Source organism: Diadema antillarum, unplaced genomic scaffold (assembly GCF_040938485.1).
Source record: "Diadema antillarum isolate AM-2024a unplaced genomic scaffold, OU_Dant_1.0 seq00001239_RagTag, whole genome shotgun sequence".
NCBI classification, from domain to species: Eukaryota; Metazoa; Echinodermata; class Echinoidea; order Diadematoida; family Diadematidae; genus Diadema; species Diadema antillarum.
This window is the reverse complement of record NW_027272026.1, coordinates 96,991-112,392: the sequence shown is the minus strand read 5'-3', so window position 1 is coordinate 112,392 and position 15,402 is coordinate 96,991. Positions and strand designations below refer to the sequence as shown.

At 38.6% G+C, this 15,402-nt stretch overlaps 2 protein-coding genes across 2 annotated transcripts in view; one reads left to right on the top strand and one right to left on the bottom strand.

Annotated features, from left to right (window-relative positions):
- Positions 1 to 991: 991 nt before the first annotated feature.
- On the bottom strand, positions 992 to 5,500 carry LOC139745182 (large ribosomal subunit protein uL10m-like). Its single transcript, XM_071655591.1, has 5 exons — positions 5,470 to 5,500; positions 3,712 to 3,902; positions 2,745 to 2,894; positions 1,940 to 2,099; positions 992 to 1,374 (listed from the first exon to the last, which is right to left on the bottom strand). The coding sequence occupies exons 1-5, from the start codon at positions 5,498 to 5,500 to the stop codon at positions 1,148 to 1,150; spliced, it is 759 nt and encodes a 252-aa protein (XP_071511692.1). The 3' UTR covers positions 992 to 1,147.
- Positions 5,501 to 9,325: 3,825 nt separating this feature from the next.
- Positions 9,326 to 15,402, top strand: part of LOC139745180 (hyccin-like) — a 63,251-nt gene continuing 57,174 nt past the window's right edge. Inside the window, exon 1 of the mRNA XM_071655590.1 lies at positions 9,326 to 9,410. Coding sequence (XP_071511691.1) covers positions 9,327 to 9,410 — 84 coding nt within the window. The 5' untranslated portion in view covers position 9,326. The remainder of the gene's footprint in view (positions 9,411 to 15,402) is intronic.

The following is a 15,402-nucleotide window of genomic DNA, read 5'->3' as shown; positions in this document are numbered from 1 at the left end:
CCCTGGTCTATCTTGACCACTGCGTTTGTCATTGGTCATATTTTTGTGATAACAACATTGAGTATCAATAATCTTATTTATGTTATATGAAATGGTTGAAAATAATTTGCCTGATTTGTCTACAGTGTGGGAAACCCCTCAAACCACCGCAAACGGGGTATTTTACTCTAGACATTTTGCCACTGTAATGCCACCCACGCCACTATCTGTACAGTGGTTGTCCTCCATTGTTGTATAATTAGCAATATTTTTACACCTTGATAATTAGTAATTTGGCCGTCTCTAGTTGGGGTAAGGTTAAAATACTAGGACACTGGAAAATACTGTATGTGTGCACGACCTTAGAATTACCAGTGCAAGTCTGCATTAGCAAATTTTTGGCAATCTTGATGACAAATAATCACCAGCTAATGGTCCATTTCGATAAGAAACCTTTACCTAGCTGAAACATACCAAAATACTCCCCCTCACATGGATGCTATTGCACTCACTTGTGACTTGTGCACAAGTTTCCTCTTACGGTAAGTCTCTAAATCATATGATTTTGATTAAACAACACATGGTGTATCACCTCCTTTAGGTAGTAGCTAAATATTCTTTTTCTCACTGGTGAATTCTTGTCTTTGTGTGCCCATGAATTGTGCTCCAGGAAAAGCAAATACCAGTATATGGAGTACACTTTTAATCTGAAGAGCTTCAAGTTCTTCATAAGAAATTACAAAGATGTTTTCTTCATACATAGGTGCTTGAACCAGACTGTCATTACCAGAATGTACTGTTGTTACCAAACTGTATGTAGTTACACAATACCCCAACACACTGTTTTTTATTTTTTTCTTTTTAAATGAAAGAGGGGTATGTAGATATACTTTTATCTCAAGATGCAAGAGCATCTAAGAGCATCTTACAACCTTTGAGCGAGATAAACAAAGGAATCAGGAACTAGTGTTGAGTGATATTAATCTCTACCTTTCAAATGCATGCCATCTATTGTGACTGCTCCTCTGTGTTACACACAGGTACATCAAATGGAGACATAACACATTCAAACAAATGCCAGGCAGGCGACCCGTTGTATACAATGCACGAATACTCCTCATGTCTGTCTGTTACTACGTAAGTCCACCCCATCCCCTCTCTGCTATCATCACCTCCCTTCTGTGGCACTTCCCTCCTCTGGCTCCCCTTCCCGCTGGGCCAACTGGTCCAGGCTGGCCGCCAGCTGCTGCTGGTTGGTCTGCAGGATGGAGTAGGTGCGGCTGACGGAGGAAGTGAGCAGCCCTGCCAGCTGCCCCCGGAGAACATCCAGGGAGGGGAGCTTGGCGTACTCCTCCATCCCCCGGGGTGAGAGCAGTTGGTCCTCCACTAGACCCCCTGAAGATGTGGCAAAGGTAAAATACAAATCTTTGCATTACTCGTTGCATTGTATCTTGTCCCAATAGAGATATTGTGGGATGAATAGATGAACGGACAGATATCTTGTATGTTTATAAGTACAAACAGCTAGCTAGATAGATAGGTAGAGGGAGATTGTCATTGTTGGATTGTTTGTTTGTTTGTTTTAAAGGGGAGGGATATGAGAAAAAGGGTATATGAGCTGCTGAGTTTAATTTGAAGCATTCATTTCTTTGCAATTATGCTGTTTATTCATCTATTTACCCCCCCCCCCCCCCTTTTTTTTTCCGGTGTAGGGTGTGGAGTGGGGGGGGGGGGGGGGGGGTAGAGGGGGATGGAGGTGGGAATAAACTTTGCATCAAGGTGATGAATACTGAAGGAAGACAATCAACAATCCTAACATTTAAAGTTTTCTTTGGCCCAAAAGGATGCAAAGTCTGACAGTTTCAAGGAAGAAGAATTATGCAATGCACAGCAGAAAACTGAAGTAAGTCAAAACAATTGTGGGGAAAAAAACAAACTCTGGTAGGAGGCAGTCCCTTACCCAGCAAATGAATCTGAGGGAATCTCTTCGTGGCCTTGAGGAGTTCCTTGACAGTTGGCTCCTCTGATACAGCAATGATGCACGAACCAACAAAGAGGGGGTGCATGTTTTCCAGTCTTGTCCCAGAGACAGCCTGGCAGGCTATTTTATTGTTGTACACCTGTGACATATCGAATGCAAAATGGAAGAATATCATTCTCAAACGAAAAAGAAAAGAGATCAAAGAAAGAGGGTCTTAATCATAGCGGTAACTTTTTTCCATTATGTGTAATGAAACAACTAATTTTACAATGGTACAATTATGGTAACACTATTCATTTTCATTATTATACTCGGGATACTATCTCATTCTCATGATGATAATGAAGATGATGATGACGATGATGATGATGATCATCATCATTAAATCAATATCAGTATTACAGTATCTTAATGTATTATCATTATTTTTTTTATCAATTACAGTATCACTATCATCATTAGTATCATCATAATTATCATTATTATTATTATATTATATCTCTGAATGTTATCATAACAATCACATTCACATGAAAAGGTATATGATGGCATGATTTCTCAACATCACACAATGTTTCGGGGTAACAATGCAACGTACTTATCAGATAATCACACAATAACCAAATGTTAAACAACTAAATAAAACCCTCCATCCACAAGTTTGTAACAATTTCTACACTTTAATTAAAAGTTTAAGATTTTGGTTCATCAGGAAACAACTGGCATTTCATTTCAGACATGCCAGCAATAACAGAATACTTTGGAATATAAAGATTTGTCGCACCTTGTACGAAATGTTATGCTTCCTCAGTCTGCGTTTGATATCATTCTGCTGTTCTGTGGTTATCCCATCATTCTGGAAAACAGCGATGAGTTTACTGGAGTCAAAGACGCGACGTACCAGCCGAGCGTAGAACTCCTCCATCAGATGGGGCTACACAGGAAAACAGATCAATGGAAACGGATATTCAGACTTTGTAAACCACTTGAGTGCCTTTTCTTTTTCCGTTAAAGGGATGGTATAGTTTTGGTTGAGATGGGGCCTCAGGATTTCAATGTTTTTTGATGATAATTTTTCAAGATAATGAGAAACCTTTCTATGAAATATGGAAGAAGATATAGTTCTAAGAGAAATTCAAAGTTTATTTGATGAAAATTGGTTTTGAAATGGCTGAGATATCCAAAACAAAGCAATCCTAATAAAAGATGGGACCCACAATTTATTACGGTTGCTTTGTTTTACTAGTACTTTGTTTTTGGATATCTCAGCCATATCAAAAATGATTTTCATCAAAGAAACTTTGAATTCCTCTTAACATTGTAACATTGTGCTTTTTAACATTTCATACAGTGGTTTCTAGGTATCTTGCAAAAAGTTAAAAGCTGAATCCTCACATCATCCAATACTTTACCATCCCTTTAACAGGTGCAGAGGGAGATCATATTCAAAGAAAACTAAAGAGTGGTGCTATGGTACACTGGACAGGCTCTGGACTCATAACCAAGGGATCAAACCATACCTGATGCAGATATCTTTGGAAGAGCTGTTATGCCCAACATGTCCCTCTTTAAAGGTCCTGTATCATTTTTGAAAATGTCACAAATTTGTGCATGATTGAAGAATAACAATGATCAACAGGATAAAGTAGACTAGGTACTTTAGGAAGAGAAAACATCGCCATTATTATCACTGTCATCACCATCATCACCATCATCACCATCACTTTTGTAGCTGGATAGTGGAAAGTAACCTGTTCAACAGCTGCTGGTTTTATTCTGGAGTTCATGCCACACTGCTCAGCTAGAGACTGCGGACCTTTCTTTGCTCTGTGCTCCGTGAGGGCCATTAGTTTGGCACGCATGATGTGCATGGGTTTCTTTTTCCGCGTGTTTACAGACTTCATGGTCCTGACGAACACTGTCGATGGGGTCCACACAGAGACTGAAAAGAAAAGAAAAACAGTAAAAGATATCATGTTCAGGCATTAGCCCAAACTGCCAATACTCAAACTGAGTTGTAAAATATGACCACTTAATATCGTTCTTGTTAATAAAGGTAAAACAGAAAAAATTTGCTCAAGTCGACATCACATTAAATCACTCAATTCAACCAGGTAAGTTGAGAAGTCCTGTTTTTTTTTTCTTTCCTTTTCTTTTGTTATTTTGTTGATTTCCACGTACTAATGCAAGTTACATGTATAAATTCCAATAATGCACGATCTTGCATGCACTGTGTATACAGTATGTAAGCTGTAGGCCTGTACGACAATGTTCAGCGACTTGGCTGCTGAATTAATGCACAGCAAGGCTTAAAGGCCGACACAAAATTTTTCCTTGAACTCTTACACGTATTATGACACTGCGACAGATTATATTCTAGATCAATTTCTCCGTTGATAATTGGAAGTATCTCATCTATTAAACAGATCAGCTGTCCGGCTGCAAATGCTGGCACAAAATCCTGTATTTCGGTCTCTAGCTGGTCTCCACGATACTAAAGCCATAATATATCAAGAGATACATCACACCATTGTAATCAGGTGGGACTGGGTCACCGGTGTGGTTAGGCTCGGGAAGGGGTTCTGCTACCTGTTATTGCACAGGATTGGCACTTGTAGATTGAAGATTTGTAAGTCAAAGACTCGCTACATATGAATTCTATTGAATATGCATGTGCATTCATGTGCCGCTAAAAAAGGGATAGACTGAAAGATCGGTCACTATCTTGTCAGGGATATGTTCCACGGAGATCGACTGCGTCTGGCTTTACAGAATCTCCTTACGTGTTACGGAGCCGTAAAAGTTAAAAAAAGATGCTTTAAAAAATCCTAGGGACAGACAGATTTTCTGTCTAAAAAAGGCAATAAAAATTGTTACTTTTTATTCCAAGTGCAGAGTGGCCATGACGCCACACTGTTGTTGGCAAGTGTTGCCTTATATTATCATTACTATAAATGTAGAGTCTAATTTTTTAATACGCAGCCCACAGCACAAGGTCACTGTGATAGTGACTTGCACCGACAGTGACCGGCCCAGTCTAGTCACCAGTCGCTAATGCAAGCTGTGGAGACGCCAGGGCACGCGGTGTCTGGTCGGGCTAATTATTATTATGAGTATGATACCGCGATAACAACCTTATACATGGACATCTAACGGTTACAGCATCAAAAAGGCTCCACTTCGCACACTGCCAAAACCACAGTATCCAGCACACAAAATTACACTGATACACATCACTCACATGCCTTATCATCATTCACTCACGTCATGAACGTTTAGCAGTGCATAACTTCATTTTTAATGAATGGGACTATTGCAAACTAACTAGATTTACCGACCTCTCGTCACCTCATATTACTTCTAATTCTTTCTTTACGTTTCTCTACCACTTTTCGTTCAAATAAAGTTATGAGGGATGATTATGGCATTGAAAATACATGCACTTGTGATCTTTGGCTGGTATGTATGGACAAAATCATCAGTAGATCTACAGCGAGTTTGGTAATCACCTGTCACAGCTCTCCTCAAGAAAGTCGCCATGTTGAAGTGTTTAGCGCCAGCTACAACATAAGATTGTATGTATTTGTAGTGTATTCACGAACACAACACAGCCCGATCGCACACGGTCGGGTCATTCAATGACCACTGCACAGTCGCTAGACGGGTATGTGAGCCGACTTTTCCATAGGCGTTCGCATATCTGTGTGAGACGATCAGCGTATTCTCTCGTTGCCATCGCTTACTCTGAAATACGTTCTAAGGTGAGTTATTAAATATACATTATGTGCTGTGGGTTTATTATCGCTTAGATGTTCATTCTGGTGTTTCTTAGAATATATTTGTTGTGACATCCGGTGCTAGAGTCTCTACGCAACATTCTGTAAAATACACTTGCTGGGGTACGCACGGCACGGTGCACGGTGGTGGTGCCTGCCCCGGTACGCCCGATCGTGGGCCAGGGGCGGCCCGCGCCCGAGCGGTCAATAAAGTATGGTTAGGGTTAACTGCGACAGCCGCCACACGCAGTGTGCCTGGCGGCGCGGTCTCCGGGGCTAGGTTAGGGTATAGGGCGGCATACCCTGCGGTCTTTTTCTTGATATTGCCATTGAAGAATGTGTTTTCCTCGCCTCATCACACTTGTAAGTGACTCTTATAGGGCGTCTTGCCCTGATATGCCTCACGTGAATACCACGACAAGTCCAGCTCAGTGACTTAGCTTGCTAGACAAGACAGATGATTGATTGATAAATGATGAGGTGGAAGGTGGGTCAACGTCAACTGGGCTGGGTGTCTGTACATGTAAATTTATAACATATATTGTAAGAGAGTGAGTTACAAATTTACGTGAATTAGATCTAGGCCTGATAGTAAAATTACTAAATAAATAAAATAGACAAATATATGTTGCCTTGAGAGTTTCTGGTTGAGACCATGGGAAGAGATGACTAGAATAACAATTTAGTAAAATTTACTATTTACAGAGCGCAGAGGAGCACAACCCCTGAACTGAGGTGAATAAATTTAGTACTTTTTGTGTCACTGAGGTGCTACCAAGTTGTAACTTGTATATCATATTATCACATCTGTATATTTGTTTTATATTTTGGATTAAAAAAAATCAAAGAAAGGAAGGGAAAATGTGAGGCGAGAAGTTGTGTGGTGCATGCGATGTTGTGGAGGATCTTTAGCTGACTGTACGAATCAGTGCATGATATCAGAATTGCTTTGTCATGTTACAATCCTTTAGTTAGAAATTGTTACATATTACAGAGTGATGGTACGAAGCAGCGCACGATGTCGGAATTGCTTTGTGATGTCATAATTGCTTTGTGACAATTTTGCAAAAAGTAGATCTAGGTAGGCCATTTACAGAATTATGTCATCATAAAAGTTACATTTTGCAAATGGTACGCCATCCATTCCATGGAGTGTCAAACATGCCAACACTGACATAACTGAAATTATTAGATAATCACTTAAAGGGCAATTCTGTGATTAGTAACATTACATTAAGCAATTTTACATATTTATTTCTACTACTAAATCACCATTTATTCATTTCAAGTCAAAATCATGTTAAAACATGTTCACCCTTTCCAGGTTTATGACATAGAAAAGAATGAATACAATTTAACAAATATTAGAGATGCCATGGCAACTTAAAGGATCAGTTAGTAATGATACAAGTAAAGGACATGAAAAAACAAACAAAAAAACTCAACGTCTTCTCACAAAAAGTGCAAAAATGTAAGTTACTACAAACAAAGTGTTGTTTTGATTTCACTTATTGCATCATGACAAATGTTCCCGCAAATATTTTTAGCAGGTCGACCAATAATTCTTTAGCTACAATTGTACACCCCCAAAAGTATGGTTAGTAGTGATTTTACTGATATTAGTACAGTTAGTAACGTTACATTTGTCCGGAGTAGTTCTGTGGGTCATTTCACCCCTTTGTAATTGATGAAATATTCCATGACCTCTGGAATAATTTTTCCCTTTAGAAAAACTTGGAGGAAAAATATCGAAGGAACCCATTGTGATATGCATTTAGATGAATTTAAGTGTCCCCAGTCCCATGCATGTACATTGATGGTTTTAAATCTTGCAAAATCATTGAATAGGAGAAATAGAATCTACTATAAATTTGAAAGACCTTTATGATTTCTGAACATTCATGGCATTAGTTATCATAAATCAAAGATTAGGATAAAGAGGCACATTTCTTTTATTGATGTCATGTCCTCCTATATTTGTAATTGTGGGATTGCCCTGAAGCTCTTTCAACCAATCACTAGATGACAACTTTTTGATCCAAAATATGATATACAAATAGGCCCCTACAGTATGGTGCCAGATTGTATATTAGAGGGGGTCTAGTAAATGATATTTCATCGGGCATCACAATCATCCCCCCGGCTTTTGTGTTGATATTTCATTCTTTGTAATTTTTTAAAAATCTTATTGGTCTGTATTTCTTTCTTTGTAGTCCTCATGATAACTGACAAGCTAAAGATGGACCAAAAGCTGGTGAGAGAATGGCTGACGGAATATAAGGTGAGTCCCGTTTGATATCACACTTTAACATGTACAGCCATTTGATACCATATCAGAGACACTTTGACTGCATGAATTTACTTTGAATAAAAGCTGAGCACTGCATTCTTGGACGATGTAACCAAACCTCGACCTTCTGTGGATTAACCAATCTTGCAATCTTCTGAGGCCAGAAATGAGAAAAATCATTTTGTAAGCACACAAATTACAAATGAATTACGGTAATACCTTTATGGCAATCTTTACCTTTGCTGAGTCATATGAATACTTTTTTTGCTTGTTCCTTTCCCCCAATGAAGCAGACAAAATGAAAGACAATTCCTTGTCTTTCATTTTGTTTGCTTCATTTTCTTTCTCTTTCTCTTTCAATCTTTCTTCAGTCCGTTTCCTTCTTCATAGTATCTCCATATTTGATTGCTAACTTGAAGCTGGTAACCAGTTATGTGCAGGCCTTGTTCGGCGTGCCATTCACTGTGCATGCTAATTGGCGCTAGAAAAGAATTAACTGTTTCAAAAATTGTTTTGATCCCCTTAGTACAGTGTAATTTCCCTCTGTCTTCACTTAGATATGACCTTGAATAAGGTTTGTTCAGTTCATTCTTGTAAATGTAACAATGTGTATGATTTTCATGATGGCCAGTGATTGAACGTTGTAAAAACCTCATGAGATTTCATTTAAAGCTTTGAAAAGCTTTGACTCCCTGATATCTTTGGTACAGTGCTTTATAAAATTGTGCATCTACCTGTAAAGTGGGTTGCAAGTTTTTGTTTGAGGAATAAACGAATATAAGAATCTTATGTGAAGAGATCATTGATCGTTCTACTGGTTTTTCTTTTGCATTTCATGTATCTTGTTCATTGAGTACTTGTTTTTTCTCTCATTTGTTTTTGTTCCATTTGTCAAAATACGAATGTTTAACACCAGGTACCCAGGTGGAACTTGAACCCTTTTTAATTGGTCTTATTATGGGGACTCATTTCTCTGCTCTTAGTTTCATATGGTATTCTTTTTTATGATTTTTTTATTATTCATAATTTGCATATGAAAAGCAATTTGAAATGCTGCACTGTCAAATGCAGGTGAGTTGTAATTCATTAGGTTTTTTTTAAATATATTTTTTTTTATTATTTTTAGGCCAAGTACATGTATTGTTTGTGAAAGGTTATGTAGAGGCAGTTCCTGCAGAAAATGAATTGTAATTAATATGAATGTTTTTGCATGCACACATAACAATCATGGTGGTAATCTTGGAAATTATAATTCCACTGGGATTCCTCTTTTTCTGGCAGTCGTTACCAGGGATCAGAAATGCCCAGATTCGCTCGGCAGATCAGTGCGAATGTGGATCTTTTGAAGGCTTTGTTCCATGTGCTAAATTCGAGCTCATCAGTGGTGAGTATATGGCTTTTGATATTCTGTATAAAAATGCTCAGTGAAGGTACCAACATGTAGCATGATACCATGCCATTTTCAGTCTTTTTAACTGATATTGACACCTGAAACCGTACTGGTTATATTTCCCTGACAGTTTCAAAAGTGGTTAATTGTATTCGCACAACATTTTCCTTGCCTGCTATTGAATGTACATAACATATTCTAACATAAACATGTTTTATAATCATGCCTGAGTGTATTGTTTATGTTGACTGTTGTATACTAATGTTTCCCAGGAAGATGCCACTGCCCAGAACTTTCCCTAATATCATACAAATAAATTTCAAAAGAATGTGGGGATGGCATGTCATGTCTGTTTCTTTCTCTGTTTCTCTTCCACTCATGCTCCTAACTTTATAAATTGAATGTCGTTTAAGACCCTGTTTACAGTGAGCGAAAAGGCCGGGCTCGTCCGTGGCAGAGCCTGGCCTTCAATTCAGTGTAAACGCGCAAAAGGCCAGATGCGGAGCTAAATTTGGCTGTGCATTTGGCCACGCTCTGGAGGTGGTCTTGGCCGCCGCTGAGCCCGGGCTGAGCCCGGCCTTTTCTCAGTGTAAACGCAAACTGGGCCAAATGCGGTAGCCAAATTTAGTCTGGCTTCCAGACCCTCTGTCCGTACTATTTTGCTATTCAGGATATTAACGCCCTCAACGTCGAAAACTAGTATAGTTTAAGGTGGTTTCGTCCTGCAAAGGATTTTTCCTTCGGCAAAGGTGGCGACGAAGGAGAGTCCATTTGGCAAAGGGTCTGGAAACCAGACTATACCAAATTGCGTTTGTTTACAAGCAGAGCGCCACTACAACAAAATATTGAAAGGTTTAAATTAAAAGCCCGGGCCGAGCCCGACAGTGTAAACGGACAAAATTGCGGGGCTCGGCTCCGCAATTACCCAGCCCCCGCACTGTAAACGGGGTCTTAGATCATGAATGTTTTTGTATCTTCATGATTCCCATGAATGAACTTTTGTCAGTCTCTGGGAATTATAGAATGAATGAAATAGTGACACGTTGAAAGCTTTGCCATAAAAATACCACAGTTTGATAATACTTAGCAAGATTTCATCAGTGTAGCAATGAATAAGATGCATAATGTACAAGTACATTTTGTGAAATATTCCTTCAAATTATGGTACATTATATCCGGCAGTCACTGATATGAGGAATTTTTGTTTGTTGAAATTCCCTAATCCTCATTCACTCAACTGTGAATCTTATGCAACTATTTGCAGAATCCTTCATGATAAAGAATAAAGAAATTAAAAAGAAATACATGTGTTAGTATTTCTGCTTGTGTTATAGGGTAAGTACAATTTTGTGTCACACACTAGTATGTATAGTGTATTTGTGGTTGTGAGGAGTGAAATGCTGTAAAGCAAGATATTTCGCGGCATGAAATTTTCACAAATTGGAGCTGACGGCATGCTACGCGGCATGAAATTTTTACAAATTGTCACTTGCATTCAATCAATGCATAAAGTGTAGGCAAGAACTTTCACTTGCATTTTGACTTTGTGAATCTTGGCTCTCCCGAAATTCACAAAATTAAGATGCACCCGGACATTCCTCGTTTTGCAGTACAATCTCATTAAGCAATGACAATTGATATGCCCAATATAAAGTCCGATAGCTGCCTTATGCTGGAAACTCAAAGCATTCCATTTGATCAGTGTTGTGGAGCACACATTCTGTCCATTATGGTCATAGGCACTTATGATGGTTCAAGTCTTCATCCTTGCACATGAAACAAAAATAACACCCAAGCCCTATATGTGCAGTTGACTAGACTGATGATCTTCAATCAGCAATGGAAAGTTCTGGCTTCTTGCCCATCATGATAGCCCATAGCTGCATAGTGCCTTCCATTCTCAACAGAGCTCAAAATAAGATGTTACTTTTAATTGCTTAACCAGGCTGCTAAAACTTTGTAAACATTCAGTTATTTAATTGAGTATTAATTTTAGTCTCTGAAGAAAAATAAGAGGTGGGGGGGGGGTGGGGGGAGAGAGATGTGGGAAAATAAAGAATACTTTTCTACATGTGCTGGTGGTTGGTGTGAGTGTTAGCTGTTCAGTGTGTGTATACACATGTAGTTTGTGTTTAAGGGTATTAAGTGCATAGGGTAGACATTTTCATTAATATGCAAGAATATTATGTTGCATCAGCAGCAAATTTGCGGGGAAAAAAATGCTGGATATGCCGGTCAATTGCAGTTGCTAAAATTGTAAAGTAGTGAGGGGACAGTTTGTAATAATTATGATGAAGGATGATGTTCAGAATTGTTTTTCCCTTTTAATAATGTTGAAGTTCTTTCTCTGGTGATTGTTGTGTTTGTTTCCTTGTTACTAATCATTGCTGTTGTTGTTGTTGTTGCTGCTTGCATTATTGTTTTAGGAGTGTTAAAGGGACTGTACAGTACTGGTTGAGGTGGGAATTCATGTTTTGAACATTCCTAAGTGAGATAATTAGAAACCTCTTATGAAATATGAAAGAGCATGTAATTTTAAGAAGGATTCAACGTTTATGCCATTTCAAAACTGATTTTCATCAAATAAACTTTTGATACCCCTTAGAATTGCATGCTCTTTGACATCTCATAGAGTGGTTTCTGAATATCTCGCAAAACGTTAAAAGCTAAATCCTCACCTCAACCAGAACTGTACTAATGTCCACGGTATGTTTTCATATAGCAAGTTTGACTCATTTGTTTCCTGATTGGGAAGCTCTGAAATTACAACGTTATAAACCTGTTCATCTTGTTTTGTTTTTCACCCATCCCAAAAGTCTGGACAGCTCTCAATTTTTTGCCCTTGCTATTAAAGGTGTCTAATTCCTGAATTTGTTTAATAATTTCACCCTTGTATGTCTACCACTTTGAAATGCCACAGGCATTATGTGAAAGTATGTTGCCGATGGCAGTAACATTGTTTATCAGGGGATACTTGGATCAAACTGAGCTATTGTGAAGGCTGCAAAACTTGCCAGCAACATGCACGGATTATGTTTTGCCAAGTGTCTGAAGCCAAAATTCTCAGTCGCCAGCAAACCCCATTCGAATATCGCGATGATTTGCAATGTTTATGTTTCTGGATGAAAATCCACATGGGTAAAAAAAAATCCAAATGAGGAAGGAGAAGTTAGGGAAAGGAGATTTATGTTTATGTGAAAACAAGGAAGAAGAGCAAGAGAGAGAGAGAGAGAGAGAGAGAGAAGAGAGAGAGAGAGTGTGAGAGAAAAAGATGCAAAAAGCTGTAAATAAACAAATACATCATGTGATTGTAACATAGCAGAGACTCCAACCCAAAGCACCTTCTGATCTGGAGATTCTCCCGCCTGAAACCTTTAGCAAACGGGAGACTCCAACTTGATGTGTGCGAAGCGCGAAGTTCCTAGGGTTCTAGATGCTCTCTGGTGCTATCTAAGGCTTATTTTTTCAACATACGATAGAAATAAGTAAGAAATCCTTTCCAGCGGGAGACAAAGAGCCAGGGCGGGGAGAAATTAAATCTCAAGCGGGAGAACGGGAGATTTTGCAAAAATGGGTTTTCAGTGGGAGATCTCCCATCTAAAACGGGAGAGTTGGAGTCTCTGACATAGTGAAACGCACTCTGATGTGGTTTTACGAAAGAGTATTATATGCAAGGAAAGAATGAAAGAAGATGAACCGAATGAAGAAGAGTTTAATAGGTAGATGGGTGAGAATAAGATAGGGAGGGAAGGGCTTGGAGAGTGGGGGGGGGGGGGGGGGGAGACAGATAAAGTTGGATAGTTTGCTTGTTTTGTGTATGAAGTAAAACATAATCATTTGAGCTTCCCGAAATAGAATTGTAGGTCAACAAAATTGATCATGCCATTAGACATGTATCTCAATGCAGTATACAGGGCGGAGTATTCAAGTGCAAAGTGATTTTCTGTTTTGTTTTTGTTGTAAATGTTTTCCCCCTTTTAATTGATGTTTAGCACCAATTTAAGGAATCAGTAACCGGTTCCCCTTGTGTCTTACAAGTGATTTATACAATTTGTATGCTGAAGCACATTTTTCTTTATTTTGCAACAAAAACCAGTGTGTAGTAATGTAGTGATATCCTGTATTTGTAGAGCACGAAGTATCTGGTAGGTTTACACTCTAAACAGAACATGAATGGAGAAAGGTCTTAAAAATTCCAGGCAGGATACTTGCTATAAATCTCAATGGCTAACATGAGTTTAGACTTCAGTGCCATGAAATTCTGATAATTGATCGCTAGCATAGAGTTCTCTGAAAAACTGACCCTAGAAATCAATAATGGTGGTTATGGCTCAAAGGAATCTGGTATTGTATACATGCAGCCCACCATACATTCAACACTATGCAAGAACAATGCCCCCAAGAAAACGCATTGACTCAACACTAACAGTGGAATTGATACAGACACTGTCCTTATAAATTGCACTTTATACTCTGTGATATATTGTTCCATTTCCACTTTTTGACCCAGGGTAGCTTGTTACCGTTAAAAGCAAGGCTTTGCATTTCAAATGACAACTTTAATGGCCAAATTTAAAGAACTTGTATACAAAGTAGTTTCCCGTTTCTGTTCTGATGAAATGTTTTGTTTTGTTTTTCATTTATTTATCTTTTTTTATCGACATCGAAACTATCCATTATTTCTTGTCTTCAAAGATTTGCAATTTTTGTTAAGATACAGTAATTTGTAGTTGCCATGGTAGCCGTTTCAAATGCTCACTGATGATTTTTGGCTGCCACTGTGCAATCTATCACAGATCTTACTTTTTGTTGATGTTGTTAAAGTGCTTTATGAAACGGCCCCTTGCCGAGCGGTCTAAGTAACGTACTTCACATGCAATATTTGCAGATGATCTATCATGCCTTCTGGAGTGTGATGGGGGGGGGGGGGGGGGGATATCAACCAAAACAACAAAAAGACAGTAGCCTCAACATCATTCTGTTTTCAATTACTGATTGCAGGATGGTACGTTTAAGTCTGAAATGTCTGTTCTGCATTGTGCATTTAAACACTAGTAGTGAGCCAGTGTGAGGGAGGTATAACAAGGAAATCACTCCTGATGTATTTGGCCTGCACGATAACGCATCACGTTAGTGAGGTCCCATTTTGTTGTACTCCGACTTAGGGGAAAGGGAGATGTGATTAGTAAGAAAGGCTGCTTGTGAGCACTCTGAAGTAGCACAAATGTCTCAGATTTATTTGCGAAAATGTCACAGGGAGGCGAGAAGCCAAGAAAACAGCCTCATATAGGGAAAGAGGTTTGTATTAACGACTGCAGAGAGGTATATAACAGGCCATTCTCTGTCCCTTTTCGATTTGCCCTGAAGTGACTTCAGCGAAATTGTGCACCTGCCGTGAAGTGAAATTTATATCCATTTGAGCAGTCTGATCTGAAATATTCACAATAAGTGGGACAAAATTGTGCTATCTTTTGGTGTTCCTTCCTGAAGGATACAATACCCTTGTTTTCAGTGTAGATTCTACCTTTACATACAGTACAGATTTTTAGCGTAATAAATCCAGGGAGTTGGGTGATGTTTGTGTTAAAATTGTGAGATTTATTATGGTATCTGTGTGTTATTTTGTCAGACTTCCTGTATTCCAAACAGATTGATACTGATTTTAAATGCATAATTGAATACAGTGTGTATGTCTTCTGGGCTGTCATTGGTCATGACAGCTAAAGGAAACCGAAACCCAAAGAGCAACGTTGATTGAGTGAAAGCCGCAACATTATGAAAACACATCAGTGAAAGTTTGAGGAAAATCAGACAATGGATGCAAAAGTTATGAATTTTTACAGTTTTAGTGTTGTAATGACTGGATAAGGAGACTACTCCAGTTTTTGACATGCTGTGTGGACAACAATATAAAAAAAATATAAAAAGAAAATTCGACATACTTTCACTTTTCTAGCTTAACGAAAGAGCACTTGACTAACCTCTT

What these genes read in the sequence shown, in the direction of transcription:
- LOC139745182 (XM_071655591.1), bottom strand. Translation starts at nt 5,500, where the DNA reads ATGGCGACTTTCTTGAGGAGAGCTGTGACAG. An exon ending in AGCATAACATTTCGTACAAG is followed by an intron (nt 2,100 to 2,744) that starts GTGCGACAAATC and finishes GATATGTCACAG; the next exon opens with GTGTACAACAATAAAATAGC. An exon ending in CCCTCAGATTCATTTGCTGG is followed by an intron (nt 1,375 to 1,939) that starts GTAAGGGACTGC and finishes CCACATCTTCAG; the next exon opens with GGGGTCTAGTGGAGGACCAA.